The 26,895-nt window shown below is 41.8% G+C and overlaps 1 protein-coding gene across 1 annotated transcript in view; it reads left to right on the top strand.

The window, feature by feature from the left end:
• Positions 1–2,699: 2,699 nt before the first annotated feature.
• The window catches only part of LOC115052778 (protein jagged-1), a 38,454-nt gene continuing 14,258 nt past the window's right edge, over positions 2,700–26,895 (top strand). Inside the window, exons 1-3 of the mRNA XM_029517108.1 lie at positions 2,700–3,558; positions 6,993–7,328; positions 22,937–22,994. Of these exons, the coding sequence (XP_029372968.1) occupies positions 3,400–3,558; positions 6,993–7,328; positions 22,937–22,994 (553 nt within the window). The 5' untranslated portion in view covers positions 2,700–3,399. The remainder of the gene's footprint in view (positions 3,559–6,992; positions 7,329–22,936; positions 22,995–26,895) is intronic.

The following is a 26,895-nucleotide window of genomic DNA, read 5'->3' on the forward strand; positions in this document are numbered from 1 at the left end:
TGACACATATTCTTCTTGCGTCACTGGGCTGATTAAACTTAATTTTCATGTTCAGTTTGTTAAACACATCTGTGTGAACTCTGAAGTGGCAACCAGTGGTGCAGGAGATAATCAGATTTTTTTTTTTTTTTTTTTTTTTTTGCAAAAAAATGTCCCACAGTGTGAAAGCGAAGTAGCCAGTTTACAAGTAAATGTGTATTCATAATAGTACAACATGAAAACTTAGGACAGTGTATATTTACTCAAGCATAAATATACATGCTGCATATTTGTTCATTTGTCTTTATATGGTGCCACTTTTCCTTAAATCATCCAATTAGGCATGTATCGGTATGTGTGCACAATATTACAAGGGACCTCTTACCACTGTGATTATAGTGGTGTGGTATTGTAGTTTGGGAATTTGGCCTGTATTACTATGCATTATGATTTATCAACTCACTATACATTTTTGAAATTATGAACTGCAAAGTAACAGTTTTTAAAATTCTTAAATAGAGAATTACTAACAATGTTTAAGTTTATCACAGTAAAAGTGTGAATTTAACTTTTAGTTTCTCTGTGGGGAAAATAGGTGTTTAAGCAACTCTTGAAAGAATGCAACAGATTAGTGTCTGAAATATATTTATAATTGTCTTGCATTTTGGCAATTAGTAAACGCCCACTATGTTCGGAGGACATTCTCTTAGGCCCCTCTCAGCCATCAAATGCTGTAGTTGTAATTACATGCCACATTATAGGAACACCCTCCCCTTTCACAACCACCCCCCCCCCCCCCCCCCCCCCCCCCCCCCCCCCTCAAAGGCTTGATTCATTAGAATGGGACAGTGTGACGTGTGAATTAGGCCTGAAAAGCTTAATTTAGACTTGCACTATCAACTGTGCCCAGTGCACACAGGGCCCCTCTATTGTGGACTTAAACTGTGCCCTGAGTAATTGTCTTCAGGTCAGCTTAACAGTGTACACAGAAATGCACATTCTTCTGCAGTTTCCCAAGCCTTTCCACACTCCCTTATTTTGCCTTGAGAAAGCACTGACCTTAGCTACCAGGGGTGGGTGTGTGTGTGTGTGTGGGGGGGGGGGACTGTCTGTGTGTGCACCTACTGCCTTCCCATTCACCAACATAGTTATCTTTTAGATCCAGGGACTGAAAGGCAACTTAAAATGATCTGGTGGGTTACACATGGCAGTTGTTTGTTCTCACTTCAGATCAAACAAAATGCATATCTGAGCAGTAGGCCTGTACAACAGTAAGACTGAAGGATTGGCTTTACATCTGCAGGCTGCTGTCACATTGTGTGTCATCAGTCTTGTGGTTTGTATCTAAAGTGACGGCAAGTTGTCGCGTGTTCCACTGTTTGCTTCCACAAAAAAATATTTACATCTGAAGCTACTGGATTGATCACCATGGCAAACTGCTTCCTCTGGCTAAACCCTTCAAGCCCTCAAGAGATTATATTCAGTTTAGAATGAATACTTTAGTTTCCAAAGAACACATGCAATGTAGGGTTTTGAAACAGTTGAGTCAGATTCTGACGACAGTTGTTTGGCTTCTGTTAATCAAATCTGATCCAACTGCACCCACAGATCCAGCTGAAAGAGATCGAAGACCTTTTGATGATGATTGAAGCTGGATTCTCAAACCGCACCTCCTCAGCCTGTGTATGACAGACACATGTGACCTTTAGATGGCGCCATATGCACATGGCTTCCATTCCTGCAGAGACAGCAGGACCGGAGCTTTTGGTTTTGGGGTCTCTCCTTCAGGTGTACCTCGGACCGCAGGCTCCGCGGGCACCCACTGATGCCGTCTTATTTCCGGGTGCTTGGTTACACATTCGGCTCATGTGTGGAGGTCACTGCTCCTCTATGCAAATCAACGCTCTGCTCCTCAAGAGCCCTCTGTTCTGCCCCGGGGTCACTGCTGAGCGCCAGACTGTGGAAACACCAGCAGTTGTCAGGGAAGCGCTGGAGCAACAAGCCCGTGATAGACTTCAAGATGGAGGAGGGAGAGCGGGAGGAGGAGGGGGGAGGTCGAATCTCATTAGATCTCCTCTGATAAAAAGGTACATTGTGTGGAGGTCTTGGGTCCATCAAGGCGGGCACTGGAGGTCATATGTGGAAAATATGCCATGTGAGCGGTGCCAATATTGAAAAGATGCCTGTGCTCACTACAATTCTCTTTTATATTTATGCGCCCAGCCATGTGCGCACAGAGCTCAGGCCGGCAGCTGTCCAAACATGTTCAACCATAAATCTGAATATGGCGATCACTTTTTTTCCTGTTCTTTTTTTTTTTTTTGCTCTCTCTCACACACTTTCTCTTTTTTGTTTTTATTTTGTAAACAACTTCCATTTCGTCGCCCGCAGCGGGAGCTGTCTAATGATGCGGGGGTGCGGCTTCAAAGCTTCGCTGTTCAGAACTCCGAAACTGTAAATGGAGTTATTTGGCACATTTGCACTTTGAAGAGGGGAAACGAGGAGAAGCCCATACGAAACGCATTCAGGATAATCTCTACCGATGGAGGTAAAGTTTGTGTCGGTCTACAGGTGGCTCAGAGTGCAGGCCACAGAGGGAGGGATGAGAGCGCCGGTGCGCGCTTGGAGCAGTCCGGACAAGAGCTGAAAGACGGATATTCCCTGCCTCAGGACACACCCTCTCTGCCTCCCTCTGATTCTCTGGCTCCCTCATTGTTTCCCACACTGACTCTGTCGCCGCCGGGCTTCGTGTCGGGTGGACAAATGGCAAACCAGCCGCTTGGATGAGAAGAGCGCAGGGCGAAATCATTCCGCTGGAGAGGCACAACTTTGGAAGCCTCCCCCGCACATTCATTAGGAAATATGATGCATGTGGGCGACATTTAGGGGGGTTTCTGTCTGTTTCCCCCTTCTTCTTCTTTTTTCCTGCGTGCACCAGGCTTAATGAAAGACAGTCGAAGAAGGAGGAGAGAGAGTGCCAGCTGATTGGGATAAGAGTTCAAGTCAAGTGAGCCGGCAGATTGGACCTTTAAAGCCTCTTAACGCAGGTGGAGGGAGGTATACAGCGAAAGGGGGTGTGATTACGTGTTGTCTGTGTGTTTGTGTGCAAAGTCTATTTCCCAGTGGAAAGCAAGAGGGTGATCAAGTGTGCGTGTGCGTGTGCATGCCTGCATGTGTGTGGGGTTGGGTGGGGGATAAAACCAAGCCGAGACACAGGCAGCCTGGTTATGCTCTGTGAACTGGACGCGATGAAGTGGCTCTGCGGGAGTTTCGGGGTTTAAGACCGGAGAAGGAGGAGAGCTGGGCGGGCAGACGGACGCACGGCCGCGAGGAGGGACCAGGAAGGGGGTGAGGGGGGCACCGCCACCACCAACGCCGCACCGAAGCGCACCGCGCGGTGGCCAATCCTTTGACGCGGGGATGGAGAGTTCAAGGGCGCGCAGGATAACTCGGTTTGATTCCAGAAACGGGAGCAGAAAGACCATCGGGAGGACAGAAATGAGGAGTGACCGTCACCGGGGACACCTCCACCTGCAGCGGACTCTGATTTTACTCGTTGCGCTCACGATACAACCGCAGGTAAGCCACTGATTAGGTGCTATTTTAGGCTGCATGCTCTTAACCCCCCCGAAGCTGACTTCAACTGTGTGTTTAGTCTCTATTTCTTTTCACAGCTGCTCGAAAACGGTCAGTAATGGAGTCCACATACTGTCCCTTTCCCCTTTGTGCAGTCCTCTCTCTGCTCCTACATGGCGCTCTGCCCACCTGTTGTTTCAGCCTGCTGGTGTGTGCGATCCCACACAAAATACAACTACTGTAATCCTGTTTCGGACACATGGAATACACATGGCACAGCAAAATGTTTTTTAAAAAAACATTATCAAGAAGAACTGGCCATTGTTTTAGCCATTTTTTTAACGAGTAGTCCATTATGATTGAAATCAAGCAAAATTAGCATCATGGAGCTGCTACATATGATTTATAAATTCGTTTTGAGGCCCAGTTTCTTTATTGAAACACACACCCTCTGTTCAGCATCCCGCCCTGTTTAATAGCCCGAAGGAGTCAGCGCATCCGCCTCTCTGTGCATCCCCACCTTCAGCCGGCTCTGGCTGCTGGTGTATTATGTGAATTTAAGTTTAACCTGATTTGTCCTGAAATCCTCTCACACTTTCCGACGCTTTCCTGCGCCCTCGTCTCCATCCTTCATGGCTGCATCAACGCAGATCTCCTTTTTGTGACACAGATGACTGCAGAGTTTAAAAGTCACTGTTTAACTTGCATTAATGATACTGACAAGCAGCTTGTAGCATCATACTCATTATTTTGTCATCATGAAAGGTTTGGATTTCATGCCAGCAAAATACTGATGAGGTGAGAAACCGCATTTTTTTTTCCTTTCGCTCAGTGAGCCGCCAGAAAGCTGCCAGTCTGATCAGGATGATGTGATGCGAGACAGGACTCAGCAGTAGCACGAACAGGCCCAGAGGGGCTGTGGAGTGTGACTGTGTGCCTGTATTCACGTGTGTGTGTGTGTGTGTGTGTGTGTGTGTGTGTGTGTGTGTGTTTTGTTAAAGCCCTGAGCTCACATCCAGCATCTGTGTCTTGGGTGTGTGTGGAGCTCGGGGCCACAGCCGAATAAACTCCGGGGCGTGTGAATGTTGAACGTTCAGGCAGCTCGGCGTGTCTGTCTTTGCACCTCTGCAACCTTCTCCCAGCTGAGGAACAACACACTCCACTCCCTCCATTTCTGCAACTGCACTGCAGTGTGAAGTACACGAACACACACACACGATCCTCCGCTGCTGCTGGTGACTCTTTCTGATGCAGATGACAGGGGACCATCCCCATCTAGACATGCTTTCAGCAGAGCCATTTTAATATGAAGCCCATCAGCTGTCCAGTGTCATTGGTCTCAGGGCTCACACCGAAGTGCAGGATAACGCTGCACCGTTTCAAGGTGATTTTCAAAAGTGCTTTGCAAAATCAGGCTCATTCATTTTCAAAGGGAAGCAAAAGAAGCAGATAACATTAGATTTGCCATGAAACGAAAAGTTCAACCAAAACCCCAATAAATCCCGTTCATCTCCTAAGCCTGATGGCTCAATCTAGAGGGCTGCCATATTGCCCGAGGCTCATAATAAAACTGTGCTTCGCAGTGAGCCTCAACCATCATCATCAGTTAGTCATCCTTTGGTTTAACACACGTCAGAAAACATTTTTTAATGCATTAGATAAAGCCAGGGCTTTTCAAAAGGCGTTTTTTATTTGAAGTTACAGAATTGACTCTCACATGACACAAAATAAGATGGAAACCATTTTAGTATTGACTGTTATTTCTTCAGTTATTTTTACATTGCACTCCCATTTTCCATGAAAAAATTACCCCACTCGATTATCAACACTGTTGATTTTCACATTTCTTTCAATTGACATTCAACGTGCTAGGAAAAGTATATATATTTTTTTATGTTTTTCCAAATAGGATTAAATATTTATGCATGGAGAAAATGTTATGTCTATGGCTCATATTTCCTGTGTCATATCTGGAATTGTAGATGCAGCTGTTGCGCTTTAAGAAGTGAGTTCTCTGGTTAATAATTATGGTCACTGTCCTCTGAAAATTAAAATTTTCAAAGGAAAACACAATTTCTTGTGTTTTTTCTAAATAAATTATCATTTTGCTGTGGTTGGTTCGAACTTGTTTTCACTTTAGCTGTTAGCTGTTTAGCTGCAGTCTTAGCTGTTCAGGTGTTCAGCCTTGAATGTGTGAACCAGCTTAGACTTTTGGGTGTACTGAGCCTTTAACTTCAAGAGCTTTCCTGCAGAAAGAGTTTGCGCCTCAGCTGCTATTTCTCTCTCCCTCCCTCCTCCTCCTCCCCACTTTCCTCTCTCTGGTCCGATTGAAGCGCTGAAATGCTGGTATGTGGGGAATGGCTCGGGCAGTGAGAGTACGAGAGGAAGAAAGGAGGATGCAGAGTGATGAGCGTTGCTGTATCTCTGCAAGCCTTTTGATGTAGATGAGTCCACCTTCCCCCACCCCCCTCCATCCCTACCTCACCCCTTTAGCCCCTCTCAGCTCAGGGACAGGGTGCAGGAGAGGGACACAGCCAAACACAATGGGGAGATTGAGATTCTGGCAGACACATGAGATCTCGTTGGTCCTGGTGATTTCTGTCCATGACGGACTACACAGCTCTGCAGGGGATACATAATTCTGATTCCTGGAGTTAATGAGCCATCGTTAGTTTAGTATTTATGCCAAAAAGGCTGTGAATTATTCAGATTTATTCATCAGCAGTGTGTACATGGCAGACCAAGACAACAGTTGCTTTATTTTTGTGTTGTTGGTTGTTAGTAGAAGCCAAAGCCATTGTTTCCTTCTCCTGCATTGACATATACAGACACACATGTAGACAAATACCTGACCCTGGTGCTCTGAGCCTCTCAGGGGGGCTTGTTAACTATACAGCGTGTGTGTGTGTGTGTGTGTGTGTGTGTGTGTGTGTCCTCCATCAAACTTTAACAGGAAAAAGAAAAAGGATGAAAAGGAGAACTGCAGTAACGCAGAGAGGAGATGGTTGTAGAAAGAAAAGTGACAGCAGCATTTCAGCTTGTTTTCAGGCAGAACAAGGGGAGGAGAAAAGAAAATAAGTGTTAGCTGGCTTTTGGGTATCATCATCTCCCCAGTGATCTCACACACACATAAATAACTGTATTTTTATATACATTTTATAATTTTCATAATTTTTGTATTTTAGAATAATAATAATAATTTTATAATAATTATATATATATATTTTTTCTAAACCAAGATTGTTTTCCCAGATTGTGTATTTTTTTAAGTAAAATTAGATTATCAGTGGAGTACTTCACATTTTGCAATCCTCCTAATACTAGATGAAAGACATCAAAGGATTTATGAAATTATGAATTGTTTGACTTGTCTTTTCATACATTTCATACACCATGCATATTTAATAATGTATCCCTCTCCCTGTCTCTGGACCCAGGCTGTTTATGCTGTGGGGATGTTTGAGCTCCAGATCCGGCACTTCCAGAACCCACATGGACTCCTGCAGACCGGAGATTGCTGTGACCTCCAGGCCACCGGGGGCCAACGCTGCTCCGCCAGGGACCAGTGTGACACCTTCTTCCAAGCCTGTCTTAAGGAGTACCAGGCCCGGGTTGTGCCAACCGGAGCTTGCACCTTTGGGTCAGGCAGCACAGGCATCCTCGGTGGAAACTCCCAGTCGCTCCGCCACCGAGGACATGATGGAGGAGGAGGGGGAGGAGGAGAGGATGGGACTAACGGACACATTGTCATTCCCTTCAAATACGCCTGGCCAGTAAGTACAGGGGCAGTGCTGGTTATCAGTATGGTTACCAAGGGAACAGGCTGAGCTTGAAATACAACAATACACTCAAAGTGAGGCTCGAGTGGAATAACAATGGTGCTCAAAGGCAGAGTTTGCATTCACATGCTTTTACACCTCTTTTGTCCTTCTCTGCATGTGGCTTAAAGTAGACGGGCAGAGTGACATGGACAGAACATGTCAATAAATAGAAAACATTTGTTCTTGTCCTGTGTAACTGTCTGTTGGAAAAGACAGTCCAGTTTAAAATGGAAACAGTCAAAGTAATAGTTTTATTGTGTTATATAGCAGTAGCTGGTAAAGAAAAAAAAAGCAATACCCTTGGAAAAATGAAACATTTATCTTCATGGGAGAGAAGTAAAGATATTATTTAGATGAACTGTTTGAAACCTCAGGGTTAGAGTCAGGGTCTCTCCATCCCTCCCAAGGAGCTTTAAGATAGCTCTGAGGAGTCAAAAGATTATTAAAGGACAATAAAGAAAAAGAAATCCATTCTGCACTGTTGGTTATTCAGTTCTTCTACCGTGAAAACTGACATATTTCAACAAATACTGTATGGATTGAAATGCCTCAGGATGAACTCAAGTCCCAATTGTTGTTTACTGAACGTTTATCACACAGTCATTGTGTTTCTTTAGTTCATGACTAAATACCCTCAGATCTAAAGGAAATATTAGATTAGCAGAGTAATTACTTATGTTGGCATCCCGCTGGCACCAAAGGTGAAATTATTACTGATGAATCATTTACCCTTTAATCATTTTTACTGACAAATTCTAACCACCAAAATAAGGCCAACATTTTTAACCAGATTAGCCAGATTTTGGAAAATCATTTACCACCATGACACATGTAAAGTTGCTGGAGAACTGGGCCAAAATACACATGGAAACAATTTATTGACGTATTGACAGCAGGCCTAGGAGTTTGAATTTTTTTTCCATTTATTGTATTTATCAACCACGAATAGAAACAGTTAATCAGGACCACACATGAACACTTTGTTCACATATATGTCCCTGAGAAGGAAAACTAACTCTTTGGTCCACTTTAATCCTTTGTGACTGAAAAAAGAGACGATAAACACTTCATTATATACCATTATAGACTATATTATTCATTAATTGCTATCTTCAGGGTCATCTTTCACCTCATCCATCCTTAATGATCTTTCTCTCCTTCTGTTAAAACTTTTGGTCTGCTGTTGCTCTCTCCAGGCCATATTGAACATCTGTGTCCTGATCAACCACCACACTGCTGGCTGCTCCATCTTGTGTCCTCATGAACGAGAAAACCAATTAATCATTCATTAGCACAACAGTATGCAAGTGTGGCCAAGAAACAGATATTGATTATTCTTTCTACTTTTTCGTCTTTCTTCCGCCAGCACTCCCTCTTCCTCTTTTGTTTAGGTTTTTACCAAATAATTCAGGAAGAGACAAAAAAAAAAAACACCATTACTAACACAAGAAACACAATAAATAGTAGCTTTTATCACGAATAATGGAATTTGAGAGAAAATAGACTATTTCAATTCTTGTCTCCATGATGATATTTTTCATTGTGACATTTTATTGATTAATCGAGAAAGCACTTGCCAGATTAATTTGGAATGAAAATAAGCCACAGGCGTATAAATTTCACAATGCTGTATTTGTTTGCTTTGAGACCTAAACCCTCATAAAAGAAGGAAAATGAGAAGCTTTAATGGCAGTGACGGACATAAAAGATGCTCATTCATTGCAGATCTTACCTTCTCCAAACACCCCATATTCTAGAAATCCATCAATCCTTCTTTCCACCCATTAATCATTTCTATCCTGGACTCTTGAATGCAGCAATCAAGCCTGCTTGAGAGAATCCCCTCAAAATGATGTGGTAATATTTCCAGGGATTAAGGAAGTTCTGTTTGTTCCTTAGTTTTTCTATTTGAGTGAAAGAAAAGTCCCTGGGGTCTTTTCTTGCTCTCTTTTTGTCTGGTTTGATCGCTCTTAGCATGGATGACTCACTTTTAATAATGAAAGAATTACAGAAATTCAACAAAAATGCTTTGTGGTTGTAATTCATAATCATATTGTGTTGTAATAATGTTAGTAATATTGCACGAAACCTAGGCAAGGCTTCAGATACACACAGAGCATGACACAAACATACTCCTAATGTTTTATAACCCGATGGATCACTCTCCCAGCAACCCAACATAGCAAGACCCCTGGACGGACAGAGACTCTTTTTAGCGTTTGCATTTTTTAACATGCCTTTGTGGTCATTGTGCATCTCTTATTTGCTGTTTTTCATCCCTTCGTGGATGTGCTGCATCTATATTTTGCTTTGCTTGCCTTGCCTTTGTGGTCATTTTAGACTTGTTTTTAACTATTTTGCGTCCCTTTGCGGTTATATTGGATTTCTTTTTAAGGGTCTTGAATTCATTTTGTGTCTCTTTATAGTTGTTTTATGGTTTTTTGCAGTCATTGTGCATTTTTGTGTTCACTTTATTTTTCTCTAATTGTTTCAGTTGTTTCAGTTTCAGCTGCTCTGGGGGTCCTCTGACCATTTAGGCCCCCGGGTCTGTGCACAGTAGACCCCTTAAGTTGCACACACACTAAGCACACACACAACATACACGAGAATGTAGTAAAGAGTTGTCTTAGATTTCTTCTTCTTGATTGGTATCAGCCCACTTACCAGGGAGACTCTGTCCCGGAGCCAATTAGCTTCCCTTAACTACAGTTTATTTTTGTGTGCCTTACTGTGTGGTGTGTGCGTGTGTGTGTTGTATACATACTACGTGTGACACACTTTTTTTTTCCTCCTCCTGTACATTGTGTTGGTGTGTGATTGACAGGTAAGAGTGTGAGAAAATTCTCGGTGAGAAAGCCAACCTGGATCAGTTTCAGGGCTGGGCCGCAGGGCGGGCTGGGCTGCAGGGGAGAGAGAGCTGGGACACACAGTGGCAGCATCTTCGGCTCAAAGGCTCACTTTATACGGCCATCTCTGGGAGGTGGAAGGTGGTGGGTTGAGGAAAGAGGGGGCGGGTGTGGGGTTGAGAGAGAGAGAGAGGGAGAGAGGGATCTTTCTGTCCCAAGCCAGGCGATGAACAGGTGAGAGTAGTTATTATGAGGAAAAATGAGCTGTCCCCTGCCCTCCCCCCCCCCTCCCCACCTCCTCCCCACCCCCCAGTCCAGTCTTTCTTTCTACCACTAATCTCTTTAACAAAATATGCGTTTGTGCTTGCTTGGAAATGTGAGTATAGTTGTAATATGTTGTGTTAAAATGCTACCAAAGGTGCCTGCAGGCTTTCATCCCTGTTAGGCTGTGTTGTGTTTGTGTTGATGAAAGTTCTCAGTATCTGATGTCTCCCTTATGACCAGTGATTGTAAAGAAGATATAACATGTTAATTAGTGAGCTGCAGAAGTGCTGATACTTGTATTTTTGGATATTGGACTGGGCTGGGTTACTGTTCTCCCTCGTTTCTCCGCCCTTATGCCAACCTAAGCTAATGACATTTTTGTCCTTTCTTATTACTGGCAGATATTATGTGGCATTGATTTTAGTAATCTTTCCAAATGTCAAAGGTTTAGTTGAAAAAAAAAAAACTGCATGTGTAAAATAATCAAAGTCATACAACTTGCTACTTTATAGTGTCTAATTATGAGAAAATATCAACGTGAGAATGGCAGCACTGGGTCTCTTTCTTCTGGTTCCTTTAACTTTCATGTCCTGGTCACTCAGCAGTTTTTGCTGTACAAGAGTTCAAAGACTTGATTATTTTGAGGTCATTTCGTTGAGCCCGCTCTCCGTTGTATCTGTTTGGACAAAGAAGGCGAACAGCAAGCTGCCGAGAGTTTGTCCCTGATGAATCAGTTGATCTGATCTGATTGAGTAATCATTCAATCAATGAATCAATTAACTGATCAATCAGGTGAATGAGTGAAAAATAAAGAGAGTAGGTAGATACACAAAACCGACTAGGTAGTGATAATACTGAGATAAAAGTGGGTGTTTTTGTGCTTTATCCCTAACATGCATGTTTTAATTCAACCCCCTCAACCCCCCCAGACAGCACAGGTTGTGGGAACTTAATCTGATGTGTCCTGACCTTTTGTCACTAAGAACTAGTTCATCAAGGTCTGGCTAAGGTCTACGCTTTTGTTGAAACCACAAATAACAAATGACAATATGATAGGTGCTATAGAAATACTGTTAACATGAGGTGAGTGGAGCGAAGTCCCCGCCATTTATCATGTTCATGTCAAGTGTTAAAGCTCATTCACGGCCAGGTTCATTGCCAGAGGCCAGAACTAGCCATTCCTGGGAAATCAATGAATGCGTGCATGTTTTCTTTGAGTTTTTGTTCCTCTCACTTTATTTTTTGCAACTTCTGCTAAACGTATCTTGCATATGTTTGCATAGATGTAATGTGAGTCAAATAGAGCTAAATGATGATGAGTCATAAAGCACATTCAGAGCATGGAGGGAAGGAAATGTGGTCAGCCGATAAGAGATTAGTGTATGCTAAAATGTTACCGTAGCACTACATATTATCCTGAAATTAAAACCCATTGGACCTTTTTGAGTGTTGAATCTCTCTTGCCATGCTTTCTCTCTGTACTAAACCATCCAACGGCACAAAAATGCCACCAAACGATTCCTCTGACACTTTAATTCTGTTGAAGTAACAGCAGACAAGAGGAGCAATCAGCAAATATGTTTTGTTTTTGTTTTTTTACTTCTTGTTGTGCAGGTGAAACTATCAAGGCTTCTACTGCTGGTAAAAAAGCTCTTCTTCCGCAGTGAATTTTTTTTTTAAGAAGCCTCTCGTCCCAGACAACATGCAAAGTGTGGCTTTGATGCAAATAAGTTCAGGTGTAGCTGCTGCCAGCTGAATCCTCAGGTCAGAGAAGACTTCATCTTCTCTACTGTTATTCTACTGTGACACAGAAAAGCTGAATGAATTTATTAAAAATGGGCTGTGGTGTAACGTCTCAGATCTGATTTCTGATCTTATATTTAAGTGTATATCAATAAAACAATGCAAAATATATATTAGAAATTAAACTTCAGTATTTGCAGTAGTTTAATGTCATATACACTTCAGGATTTTTAGTCTAATGCTTCCCAAAGCCAACATGAGGCTAACTTTAACAATTTTGGTGATCTAAATGAGCTTGGTAAAAAGTTTAGGGATGAAAAGTAAATAACACATCAGACACTTGACAGGAGCAAAACAGGCTTTTATGTCTCTGCGCTGGCAACAGCCAAAGATGGAAACATTATATTTTCATGTTGCCAGTTTGTCCTATTCGTGATGCAATATGTCAGTAAAGGCTTGAGAGGAACATTTTATATCAAAATGGTCGAAGGTCAGCTTCACTGTGACATCACAATGTGCTGCAAATTACAGACGTGAGTACGTTATCCAACTGTATGTAAAACCCTGTTCCTCAAATTTACTGACTGAAGAGGCTGCACTTCAGCACAGTCCTTGAGTCAATGTACACACCTACTTTACACAACTGAACCTGAACCGACTACATCATCTATATAGGACACACACACACACACACTGCTGTAACCTGTGCATTCCTGCTTTGTGGGAGCCGAGTGGGGGGAAATCGGACAAGAGAAACGAAATGAGAGCAGCATAGTTGAAGCTTTCTTTTCCTCCCAAGTCTCTCTTTCATTCTTTCTCCTCTCGTCGTTTGTGCTCTCCTCTCTTTTGTCCCCTAATTGACTCTCCTTTGCAGCACTGCATACCTGTTTGTATGCTGATACTGCCTGATACGGCTGTGCACCTCATTTGTAGATACACACCTATAGGCATGTGCACACACACACACACACTCATTACCTTACAACCTTTCCTGTTTTCCCACTATACACACACAAAACACAAAGAGGGTTAATTCCATTAGGATTCAAAGCTTGTGTTTTTTAGAGATAAGTTAATAACTCGGGGGTAAACATCTCAAGGGAAACATGTTTTAATGATTTCATTTGTGTGCAAATTGGATTGAGAGGAGGAGGCTCTTTATTAGGTAAAGGAACCATGATTTCCATGATCACTGTGAAATAAGAGTCTGTCCTTTTCTCCGGATATGTCATTGTGTGTCACTGACTGTAGATTGCAGGTATGTGATCTTTTAAAAGGACACACAGATGTAATTACAGCAAAGAGTTTCCTTTCAGTACCACTGATCTGTATCTCTTTTTGTCATATCTCCTCACCCCCGTCACACCACCTCCAACATCCCTCACGCTCGTTTCAAACCTTTTGTTTTGGATGTCGTTGCCTTCCAGCTGTGTTCAGCCGCAGCCTTCCCCACTGGATTACGCCCCTCTTCTTTTATGCGCGACAGGAGCATCCACAAACATTTTGAGCCATCACATCGTGAAACATATTCTTAGTGGAGTCCTCGGTATGATTTCACTCGTGTCTTGTGATGTGTCTTGTGAAATTACGGTGTGTTTAATGTTCACGGCATAATAACCACCTGCTGTCATTCATCCTGATGGGTTTATCGCTTATGACTCCCACTTTACTCCACCTGTCATGTTCGATCGTAGAGAAGCCATTAAATCCTCGCTATGAATGCATAACAATTTTTATGCTTTCATTATTTGTCTGTCTATACAAACAACCAAGAAATCCGTCAACAGAACAACTACAGGGATTGTGTTGGACCATGATTGTTCTTACAGACAGGGCCTTTTACTTGCAGTGGGTCACTGATGGAGCATTGAGTCAGGTTTAAACCTGCCCTTGCTCTGTCAAAAGGCTATAAATCCAACAAAATCTACCCACAAGCCCCTTTGGAGTTCACAATCCTAATATTTAACACATTGTTTTATGACAGACAAATTATTTGTTCTATTTCTTTCCTTAATACAGTCAAGTCATGTCAATTAAATTTTATTTACTTGCATTTCACAAACACTTTTTTTAATCCTCACACGTCCAAAGCAACTAACAGGGGGTTAAAGGTCCCAGCTTAGAAATGGACTCATATACTGAGATATTTGCAGGGAAGAACTATAATTCCTCTGAAGAGGTTGGATTATTGTGCATGTTTTCACACCCTCCCTCTTAAACTATGTGTGAGCAATTAACTGTAAGACCTTCATGACTATCGCTCATGGCTAACTCTCAGCATGTTTAGGCCTGCTAAATGACTCAAATATCAAAAGTGGTTTATTTATTACCACTCATTAAACCTCTGCTCGGGTTAAATTAGGATGCCACTTTTTTCGGAAATAATTATCACGTGCGAAAGACCAAATATTACATTTACATTACACTTCACCCACACTAGAACAGTGACTTTCCAATTTCCATTTTCAAAGATAATCCTCAGTGTTTCTAATTAGAAATTTGCCATTCATGTGGCTCATATGTTTACATAAGACACCAGTAAAAGCACAATAATAGATAAACACGCAACATCACAATTTAAAAACAAGAAAGACAAGAAGTAAAAGACTTGTGAACAGTGTCAAATTTTACTTGGTAAATTCAAGTTAATGGAAAAGATTTTTTTCAACCCAACATTAGGGTATGCCACAATAAGGAAAGCACAGGTGTAAACATTAAATGTACCCTTTTAAAATACACTGTCCCATCCATGGTTCACTTTGTCATTAGTACTGCTTCTTTGGTCAAGTTTTAGTTTTGAGTCTGTGATAGATTCTGTCTTCTTGTTGTCTGATGGATTACTTTATCATCATTTTCATTTTTGTTTCCCCTAATTGTGTTTATTCAAATTCTTTTAAGCTTCACATATCACTGCAACAATGATTTTTCATTTTGTAGCACACAACATCAAACAAAGTGCACACAAACTGTCGTCTATTAAAACACTGCCATGGAGAAAAAGTCCAAAAACTGGAGTGGTTTTGTTTGCAGTAGCTTGATTAAGAACAGAGAACCTTTTTTATTTTGGTTACATTATTTTCAGGCTTGAGCACAAAAAATGGGGGACATCTGCCAAACAACATCCAGTGCATGTCAATGTTTCTCCAACATAGCTCTAACAAGTGAAGTCCCCAAAAAAAAAAATCCCTACTTTATTTTAATCAAGACTAGGATGACAGACAGATTCACCACACCCAGACTTGTTCTATTTTCTCACTCATAATGCATACTCCCTGAAAATGCAGCCATGGATGTGAAGTGGCTAGACAAGGTAATTTCCTGTGGAAGTCAGGGAGGAGGGTGGGGGTTGAGTGGGGATGAGGGCAGTCGGTCTGGGTTTTGATGGGGGGTATGAGTCAGGGGTGGAGGGTGACATAAACAGTTGAGACAAATGAGTGAAAAGGTAAAGCTGATGGAAGCTGCCAAGAGGGGAGACTGTGTGAAGAAGAAGGAAGTGAGAGTGATATAAGGAAGGTGCTGGGAGTTTAGTGGATGATCTCACTGCGGGGCACAGGTGTTTTGGGTGGGGTATGTGTCATAACGGCCTACTGACATTGTTGAGGAAATCATAAGCAGCAGGAGGCGGGTGTGGGGGTGTGGGGGGGGTGGGGGGGATAAGGGCACATCATGCAAAGAGGCCTCTGTTGTAGCCACATAGTTGAGTCTATAAGCCAATTAACCCTACAGGCATGGATGCAGAGAGACGGACAGGGCTGGAAAGTGGAGTACATTTGTTTTTCATAAATGCAGTTAATGAGTTATGTTGTATGTTAGTTTGGAACTGGTAGTGGCTGACAAAGTATCTGTATTGATGGGTTTCAATAGTCAGTGAGCAAAATTTTCTTTGAAGGGGACTTTAAATATCTGTAGTATAACACAACAGATAACTCAATTAGCATTTTCTCTGAGATACAATTCTGATTGAAGAAACTGAAGAATTTATATATTCTTGTATTGCCACTTTGACCTTGCAGTGTTAAATACTTGGTCCAGCAGACAGTTTGAAGGAAACTGCAGCAATGACCTAAGAGCAGTGTAGGTGGTTGTGGGTAAATGGAACATGAGTGAGGGTGAAGAGTGTAGGATGAGGTCTGATGCTAATTATGTCCAGAATGAAAGAAAAACAGAAGCGAGGGTGAGAACAGAGACGGGGTCATTGGAGCAGGGTGGGGTGGACGGCTGCACACTGGGGGTCTAATTCCTCGTGTTATGTGTGTGTGTTTTCTACCTGAGGGCAGGGAGGTGGTTTTCATTGCCTCATATCTGCAGAGACTTCACAAATTAGCCACCATCATATCATGTCTCACTCTCCTGGGGACTGGCCATTCATTTTTTATTATAAATGCAAGGATCAATTAACAGCACAATAATCTAGTTTGACATGAGGCTGCAGAGTGACATTTTTTTCTTACCCATCAGTCCAGTGAAAACCAGTCTTTGATATATTTGCTTTTTGACTTGTGGTATTCGGCGCATTGTAATGCAAATTACATGAAACTGACAAGATGGAGCGGACGTCCACAAATTGACATATTTGCTGTGTGTGCTTGTCTTAAAGTTGTCATGTAAACCTTCAGTTTTGTCTCTGGAATAATAATGGTGTTGTTACTGTGGTTACATCCACTACTAATTGGTAGTGCAGGTGAGGTGTCAGCCATCAAATCCAGCTCAGGCACAGTTGCTGTCATGGCAACCATTTGTGTGCGTGTCTGTGTGTGTGCATGTGTGCGAGAGACTACTTTAGTGTGTTTGTGTTACATGTGTTAAAAGTACATGAGCTGCCTGCTGTGGCAGGTATGCAAAAACAAAAAATGCAGATTATAGATGTTTGGATGATTATGAATTTGTTTGTAATTTACTTTCTCCATCATCTACACAGTAGATTCATTATGACCAATTTGTCTCCTACCTAGTTTTTATTGTTCTGTATTCAGTATTTACGAGTTTGGAGCTGTGAGTCAAACGCAGGTTTGACATTTGGTCAATACTGCCAAAAGACTGTAAGAAATTAATCATTAGTCAAAAATATAAACAAGGCTGTCAAATAGAAGTTTAAAACAAATATCAATCTTTGCAGTTTTCCTCTGAGGAGAGCTTTTACGTTTTCCCTTTAGCACCAATCAGTTGAGAAATCAAATTTCAGATTAAAACTGCATCTGTCTCCCTGAACTAATCACTGCTCTGCACACATGAACACGTCCCTGTCTGTTACATGGATTAGTGGTGATGAAGTAGGAAGTGTTGCTTGGTGAAAATAGGGAATAAATAAATGATAAAATGTGTGCAAGGGACAAATAAATGAATAAATAGAAATAAGAAAACGGAGGTGAAATCATGCAAATATACAATCATATCCAGCTTACTGGCATTGATGCACATCTTTTTCTGTGGTCAATAATTTTATCATAACACTGGAATTTTCTTTAATTTGCAAATTGTTTCCTTCAAATTAGAGGGAAAAAAATAGACAGCAGTTAATTACTTTTACAGCAGCTCAGCTGAATGTCTGTCAATGTGACATTTATTTACAGGCAATGAAGGTTCCCTCAGCTTTACTGCATGACTTCACTGCTCTGATAATGTTGTTTTTATTTTCGCCCAAAAGAGAGAGAGAGAGAGAAAAACTACACGTTCAGCATATAATTGCAGACAGAAAGAGTCGGTGGAGCCTTTAACAGCTATGGAGCCAAATATTTCTCTTGAGAGGTGGAAAAGTCAAGTAAAATTTGACCCATTTTGCTACTTCCCATATTCCATAGATGGTACAATAGCTATTATTGAATGATTAACTAACGTTTGTTGTCTGAAATGGTGAATGACACATTTTATCGGCTGTCTCTACCTGTTCTTAGTAGACTAATATTTTCACTGTATATGGAAAAATAAATATGGTTGCCAGGGTAATATCGGATTCAACTGTGTGGGTGTTGATAGTGTGTGTGTGGGTGGATGTGCGTAGAATCAGGCATGCGGGTGTGTGGCAGTGTGGATGCGAGCATGTATGCATTAGTGTGCGAGCTCTGAGGGGAAATTCCTCTCTCAGGGCTGGGAGTCCTTCCTGTTGTAGAGCTGTGTTTGTACAGCCTGGCTTAGTCGGGATATCCTACCCTGCCCATGTCTCAGAGAGTGAGAGACAGAGACATGGAGGGATGGCAGAGGGAAAGGGGGCACTGATGGGGGTGCCGGGAGGAAAGGATGGAGAGTAAGGGGTCAGGCTGAGTGGAGGAATAAGAAATGAAGCAGTGGAAGAGACAGCTGCAGGAGTCTCAGGGAAGGAAAACAAAAAATATAGGTTGACTTTTTAAAACATTCACCTACTAGCATTTGGCACGCCATCACAAATGTCTGCCCAGTGGTTAGAATTAGCATCGTTGGTTCTAATCCTGAGCTCTGCCACTGTTGGACTGGTTTGAAGCTGCAGGAAAAAAGGACAGCAGGATGGTCAGAGAGCCAACAGTCTGACAGGAGGGCGTTTTTATCATCTGGGCTAATGTGCATGCTCTGGTGGAGTTTTTTTTTTTTGTTGTTGTTGTTGTTGTTTTGTTTATTTTCTAGGGACACCCCTGTCCTCTCCAGAAATGGTATGAGCACAGACTGTGACTGGCAGCAGTAAGAGGGTGATATGCCTGAAACTGAGCTATTTCTGGGATGTCAGGCAGAGAAAATTATCCATAATACTGCCAAGTGAAAGTGGTTTATATGGAAAGAAAGAAAAACAGTCCAATTTTGGGCAGAGGAAATTAAATATCCACTTGTATTTTTTTTTTCAGCCCTGACAATATCTGATTCAGCCTGTCTGATGTTCTTGTTCAAATTCACATGTGGACACAAACAATATAAAATACTGACAAATTTGTTGAGACATTGACTTTGGTCTTACACAGAGCCATTCCCTCGCCAGTCTATGTTCTGCTGGAATGCTGCCATAAATGCATCGACAACGTGTTTGCACAAAGAGTCATAAATGACGCACAACAAACATTTTGGCATATTTGCAGCTAATGAGTAATTATAAAATTGTTGCGTTCATTAGCTAGAGCATGATCGTCATTGCTGCTATCATCCAAAATATGCTTTTCCTGCCGTGCCAAGTGAAGAAGCATTGGGTTCTAAATCTGTTTCTATGTTCTTTATGATATTTAGTACAATCAAACTTATCATGTCAGCTATACGGATGGCAATGTCCGTCTTGAAGGTATAGGGTTTTTCTGCCCCCCATCCCCCCTCCCCTCCTCCAGAGCTGCTAATGTGGCTCTACAGTCTGAGCCTTGTCTCCTTGTGTCAACTTTAAAATGTCAGAGACAGGAGACAAAATAATGCTTGTCATCTTTTATTATGGGTCTTATCACTGTATTGAAGACAAATGTCTTTTGCTGGGCTGGTTTTCAATCTCCACTAAATTCATTAGTAGGTTACACACACACACACACACATTTCAAACACAGACAACACACATACAGCTTTCCCATTAAGTCATTTCCCTGCTGTCATCACGTTGCTCATTATCGCCTCAAATGACACAAATAACACTGAGATGTTGTTTGTGCCAAAGGGGGGTAAAAATATCACTTCATCGTTAACAGTGATCTTATCAGCGTCTTCTCTGTCATGTTTATCGTCTGATTTTCCTCCCTGTATTTGTTGTTTTTCCTAATCACACTATGAGGTCACTCCACCTGGCCTGGCCTGGCCTCTAAAGTCCGTCCGTCTTTCTGACTTCACTCAGGGATTGTAAAACAAAGTGCTACGGCGTCGGTGTGAGAGTGTGAGTTTTGGAAAGGTTGTCAGGAAGGGCTTATTGTAAGTATCTTTCTAGACAGCAGCCTTATCAGCGGTGTTGTGATTTTTACTCAGTAATTATGGTTAATGTGACCCCTCGGGATCTCAATACAAACCCCAACACTGGTAACTAACCACATACACCCTTCCTGCAGCAGTGACGTTATCAAGACTTGCCCGCCTGTGAGCAATAGTAGGTGAAGAGGTGAGGGTGTGTGTGTAGTAGAAGGGGTGGGGGCGGGGACAGTGTGGGAGTGAATAAGAGAGAACAAAAGAACAGAAAAAGTCACTGGACTTCCCACAGGTCTTAACCTGCTGTAGTAGTTGGCAGAAGGTGCAGGCAGCGACAGGAGAGGCGCATACAGTGGATGAAAGGAAGGGTGAGGGCAGAGGGAGGGGAGAAGGAGGACGATCGGAAAGTTGATAAAGCTCAGAGGTCGGTGAGCAGACCAGCAGTGAGGTAATGCTGCATTTTGTGTTAGTGGACCGTCTGTCATGAATCTGACGATCAGTCCAGCTCTATCAGCTTCTCATCAGATGCAGGATTCCCAACTTGCTGCAGGAGAGACATGCTAATTGTACACTGTGCTAACATCAACTAACACCCTGGTTCAGGCGCTGCACTTATCTGGGAAGTGTTGGACTACAGCGACGACCGGCTCCATATCAATGGCTTTTTCACACTGCTGCTTCAAGGTTAACAGCCAAATAAAATATATGACATAACCAGTATGTTTGCTTTTGATCCTGGTGTTTATTTTACTACTGTCTTTAATTAATAATGATATCAAACGTGGGTCTTTTACTGCAACGCCAAAGTTCTTCTTACACCATCACTGATGTCGTTGTAATAGACTGCATGAAAGCGCAGATATAACTCATAAATACTTCAGGTGAGAATTTGTGCCTGGAGTTTACTGACTCCAGCTGGTCCATCTGTGGGCTTCCTGCTATCTGTTGGCCTTAATGAACTGGCAGCCAGCCCTCTGAAACCCAATACATCTCATTAGCAGCATGGCTTCTAAATACTGTGTGTGGGGGTGTTCTTCCACTTCCTCTACTAGTGCTGTCTTTATCTTATCACCTCTCCTTTCTCTTTATTCTTCTCCTGTAATAATTTCTCTTTTTATCTTATGATCCTTTTGTTTCACCTTCGTCCAACCCCTTTTTTTTGTCTCCATCACATCTGATAATCTCCAGGAGTCTAGATAGTTATTCCACTGCAGCTGCCATGGTTGCATTTCTCCTCTGTTGTCCTAGTCCCTTGATCTTTACATACCCCCTGTGTAATTACGCTTTATACCCCTTTTCTCTGTATTTTTCTCCTGTACTATTACTCTATTCACCTTTTCCTCCCATCTCCTTGCGTGTTGAAAACAAACATATTGTACACAAACAACTACCTCTTTCGGCCACAGCAATTTCCTCTCTTTCTAACACTTTCTATCCCCACTACATTCCCTCTCCCTTCTGTTCTGCTCCTTGCCTCTTTTCGCCTCCAGCTAAATTTAGAGATGGAGCAGACCTCCTGCCCTCAGCCTCACTCCAAATCTGTCTCTCCTTCACTTTGCACCTCACACACCTCCTGCACCCATCACCTCTCCCTACCTTGCCTCCCACCCCCTCTGGCAGTACACTGTCAGCAAAGATGTGACTACACATCTCTGCAGCCCTCCAGAAGAAACTTCACCAGAAACGCACAGGGTGGATCGATTTGCATGACAGGCACTGAGGCATTTTGCAGAAGGTTGGATTGGTGGATGAATAAAGCAAGAAGAAAAAGAGAGAGGGAGCTAGTTTGAATTATTCATAGATGTTCTATAAGATTAATAAATGCTTCAGAGAAAAGAAAGACATGAATATACACCATCTTCCATTTGTTATCTCTCAAGAGTGTGATACCTTTGCAGGCTCACATGAAGATGTCCAGCTCATGCTCAAGTCCCAAAATATATTGTGGGACAGTTTTATATCAGCTAATGTCATCTCTTCATTGGGCTATGAATTTCAATAAATACTCTGATTTAATCAAGCAGGTTGGAAATGGATTCTACAATCTGCCCCAACAATCCAAAAGTAATCTGAAATCTATAGGGGTGATGCAGGCTGCGAACACCTGCCAGAGAGTAAAAGAAGAGAGCAATAAAGCTTCATGCCTGGTCCGGGAGTATATTCATTAAAACAAACAGGCGTTTTTGGATGTGTTCCCTCACAGCAGTAACATAACAGCCCTTCTCTTTCCTCTCTCTGCAAGCCTGCAGGTTGAGCTTTATTTCAAGCAGCATCCAGCCTTGGCTTTTCTACCCAGTGAATCACTTCTGATGCTTGTCCCTTTTTTTTTCTAGGCATACAGCAGGGAGAGAAACACACACAGACGCTTATTTTAAATATTCTACTCAAATCCACTGTTGCATTTCAAGCACGTAGGTTTAAAAAAGGGGGTTATATTCATTCAGACAATAATTAGAAGACAAACCACTGCCTGTGTGGGTTCAAATAAGGGTCAATAACAAGCTCATTTTTATTTCTCAACGTATAAATCTATCACACCATGGACTAATGCGCCGTTTATCCGGAATAGCTTCATTCTTGTTCTGGTAAATAACACAAATTGGTGAGATTTAAAAAGCATCAGGAAATTCAGAAACATTCTAGTGAGACTGAGAAGTCTGAAGTTTAATGGACATGTGATAAATGCACCGAGGGCTCACCTCAACTTCACATAGCAGGATTACGAATTTGTTGTTGTTATTTTTCATTTTGTTGGTGATTTTGGTTTTGTTTTGTTTTGAAGTTTGTTTTTTTGGGGGGGATTGCTGTTGAACATTGATCATTGATCATTTTAAACTCTGGCAAATGTTTGACAGATGTTCACTGTTTTATTCACAGAAATCCTTTTCCCTGGTTCTGGAGGCTCTGGACTATGACAACGACACATCAGAATCAGGTGAAGCTGAAAACTGGATTGATTTATATATAAGATAATAAGATCGATCTTGATCTTTAAATTGTCTGTAAAAGGTAATAAAAAAATGCATGTTATAGCATTTATTTTTATATGCTGATTTAGATGTTGAAAAATGGTTCAGGGAAAATAATTACATTTTTGATCAAGTATGTAAATGGCATTGCACTTAAGTTAGCTTTTGGCCTTTTATTTTATTATTATTTTTTAACAAATTCTGATCATATTTAGATATATCCACCCAACAGGGGGATCAAAATTGAATTTTCAATTCAAGGTTAGAAGAGGCTAGTAAATTAGCTTTAGCTAAGGCTGGATCAGAGGCCGGCTAATATTGAGTAGTAGTTATTTTTTGGGGGTGAATGATAATAATAATGTCACTGTGTCTGTGGTAAAACACATCATAAAGTCAAACTCATGTGTTCCGGCTTTGCCGCACAACATTGTCTCCCTTTTTAATCAAGTAACACGAAGACTTGTTTATGAGTATGTGTGGTTCAACATAGTGAAACAATGTGAAAGTATTTTTAGTCTTTATGTCTGTGATCATACGAGGTTAGACTGCCTTTTATCCAGACCCTTTAATTTCCTGCTCATCTCCTTGTTGTTTCTCCACATAATCAGGAAAGGCTCCATGACAGGGAATGTGAGCTGCATGCTATAAAAAGTGTAACACAGAGACATTCATGGACAAAGACAGATGTTCTTAAGGCTTCCTCATTCCTGTCGTGCCACATTGCTCTCTTTCATTCCACCATACTCTACCTCTTGTCTCAGCCAGTGGAGGGACCGCAGCCAGATCCAAAAGATGCCTGAGATAACGAGGACTGCGGCAGCGATCTGTGTTCGTCTCTGCTGTCCTCTTCTATCTCTCCTTCCCTGTGTCCTCCAGCGCAGCTCTTATGGCTTGTTTGCATTATGTGCCGCTTCCACCTGAGCTCCTGACAGCCTCTACATCAGGCCTAAAGCTGTTCACAAGGCCGACAGCTTAGCGCAGCCCAAAAACAGGCCTTCCATAGCAGTCTGAATGGACTTACCAGGCCCTGCTGCTAATCAGAAAGGATTACGTAGTACGGCTGTGCCTTGTGAAATGGTCCTTAGCGTAGTGAGAAAATATGATGTTCTTGGTGCACCGATGGTGTGACCTTCACTGAATCTTGTTCAAATAGTGTGTAGCTAGTGTCAATGCGCAGCAGTGTACCTTAACACCTTGAATGAAACTTTCCTTTATCGTCACATATTACACACCAAATGAATTGCTAAGATTTGGGAAAACAATGTTCAGTGGGATGAAAAACACAAGCAGCCAGACAGATTGTAATCAGTCTGACAGCTGCTATTATCTAAACCTAAACTAATCCCTGTTTTTGAAAGTAAAATCGCAAGTGAGCCTTCCTAAAATGTTTGTTATATTCCTGCTTTGCAGTGAAACTATCTCTGTAACTAGATGAGTTGAACAGGGATGTTTGTTGATAGAATCACTTTCTCTTCCACAAGGTGAAGCTGTTCGTGGCAGCACTGGTTATTAATTAATTCATTTATTTATTTAGTGATTTGCTTGCCTTTACATACATTTATTAGTTTATTAGAAACAACTTACCAAAAGTTATGTATAACCCAAACCATATAATTAGAAAGAATCAGACATCTTAAAGAACACATTAGACATTTAAATTCACTGACAACATCTGTGAAATGCCTCCAATATGTCTGAAAGGCCCTGATTGGATTTACTAAATGAAACATAATCAACCTGTCCAGTGAAGTGCATAAATAGTATTACATTTCTAATGCATATTTTGAGGAGGGATATCAAAGTGAGCAAGATGAAGTGATTTCATGTTGCATGTCACAGCTCTCATGAGGTAAATATATTCAAATGAGGTTATTTTAAAACCAGTCTGATACTCCGACCTCTTGACTTTCAGCACAGTAAGGCTTTATGCTTGCATTGATTAAAAACACACTGTTCCTCTTTGAATCCTAACAAACTTTTGCAATGATTGAATTTTCTCAAACATAAACATCTACAGAGCTGCAAGAATTTGAAAATTCTCCCCCTTTTAATTTTTGATGCCACATTGGTATGTTCCTCTGCTTAGTCTCCTTACTACATGCTGATAAGTGGAATAGCAGGAGAGAACACTTTTATCACCCACAGGATATTAATAAAATGGTAGTCCACTTATGAGAAGATTGCTCCCATTAGTGGCTGAAGCAAATGTCAAAGATGAAATGTCAAAATTGTTAAAACCATTTTGTTGCCGTAATTAACTGGAATTATGTTAAAAGACCTGCCATTTCTGTTCTTCCACATACATCCTTGTACTCACATATTTATTACATCATTCAGAGTGTTGCTGTGTTCAGTCACTGTATTGACAAAAGACTCACAGCCACAAAATTGCCACCATCGCTGGAGAGAAAGTAGAATTCAATATAAGAAGTGTTGTAATCCAAACCAGCCTATAAAATTTAAGACACATGTTTCGACTTTGTGCTTTCATCCAGATGACAATAAGTGCATTGGGACAGTCTCAGAAGAATCAAAACTCAAACCAGAAGCAGGAGTCACTGCTTGGCTCTTCTATTGGTTTCCATCAGTTGATGTGTTATGGAATAGAGTTTTCTCTCCTGCAGCATTTTCCCAGCTGCTCTTCAGGGCAGGCACTTGGCAGGTGTTAGCAGGCAGTGGGGGATAGTCACCAGCAGCAGATAAAATCCCTGTTTCTGTGGTTTGCACTTGCATCTTTTTATGTAAAGTGTGATTTCAAAAGCAATTGAGAGCTTCTTGTTTCTTGTTTTTCAATTAAATATTTGAGTCTTTTGCTTCAGTCTCCCTCTTCATCTCTACTCGTACTCACTTGTTATTGTGCTGTCTCCTTTAATTACATTAGAGAAGAAATCGGACTCGGCTCGCTCTGCTCCTTTACTGTGCTGGTTGATAATGCAGTTTTGGTTTTTTTTTTTGTTTTTTTGCTACTCTTCTCACTTCTACTGCTCTTCTCATCTAGCAAAGAAATGGTGCTGATGAAATTAGCCCTCTGACTTGCCAGAGTGATAAAATAATGAAAAACCCACAATGCCTTGCAGTTCCTTGATGGGTTTTTGGAAAATCAGACTTGAGATCAGATTTGACTACAGGCAATGGACAGAGGACTGGGGCGATGGCTGAGCTAGCACAGCTTTACTCCCATTCCTCGTTTACTCTCTTAAACACACACGGTCAAATATACACACACATTCACCCTCACACAGACACACACATATATACTGGCCAATATGTGCCCCTGTTCTCATTCCTTTGTGTCAAACCACAGTGATCTCATCGCTCCATCAGGCAGTGTGTTATGTGTGTGTGCTAATAGCTGCCTCCCTTCCTCTTTAGCTCGGTCTCTCTCTCTTTCTCTCTCTCACTCTCACTCTGTCATACACACACACAAATTGTACACTCTCCCTGTCTCCATTACTCTTACTTCAAGCAATGCTTTTCCTGTCAGTGTGACTATCTCACAATCTTTCCCTTTATCTTCACCATCACCTCTTAAATACGCACATACAGAGTCATAGATATATAGATTGATACACTCATAGACACACTCTCAGGTCTTTATGTCAACACCATTGCAAAGGGGGTTATTACTTAGCTGCGGATGACAATGCGTCTTGGCAATATGAAATCAGGAGCAGCCACCACTGCTCCAACATGGCCCCATGCATGCCCATGTAGGGCCTCTCTGGTGCTCAGACTGCCACCTCTCTTCCCCCTCAGACCCCGGGCCTATTGTGCCTAACACTTTAGTTAGATCTCCATGAGCATACGTACAGTTTTGTTTTGTTTTTTTTTTAGTTTTCTGCTCACCGTCTTGTCAAGTGTTTCACT

The sequence above is a fragment of the Echeneis naucrates genome, chromosome 13 (assembly GCF_900963305.1).
Source record: "Echeneis naucrates chromosome 13, fEcheNa1.1, whole genome shotgun sequence".
NCBI lineage: Eukaryota > Metazoa > Chordata > Actinopteri > Carangiformes > Echeneidae > Echeneis > Echeneis naucrates.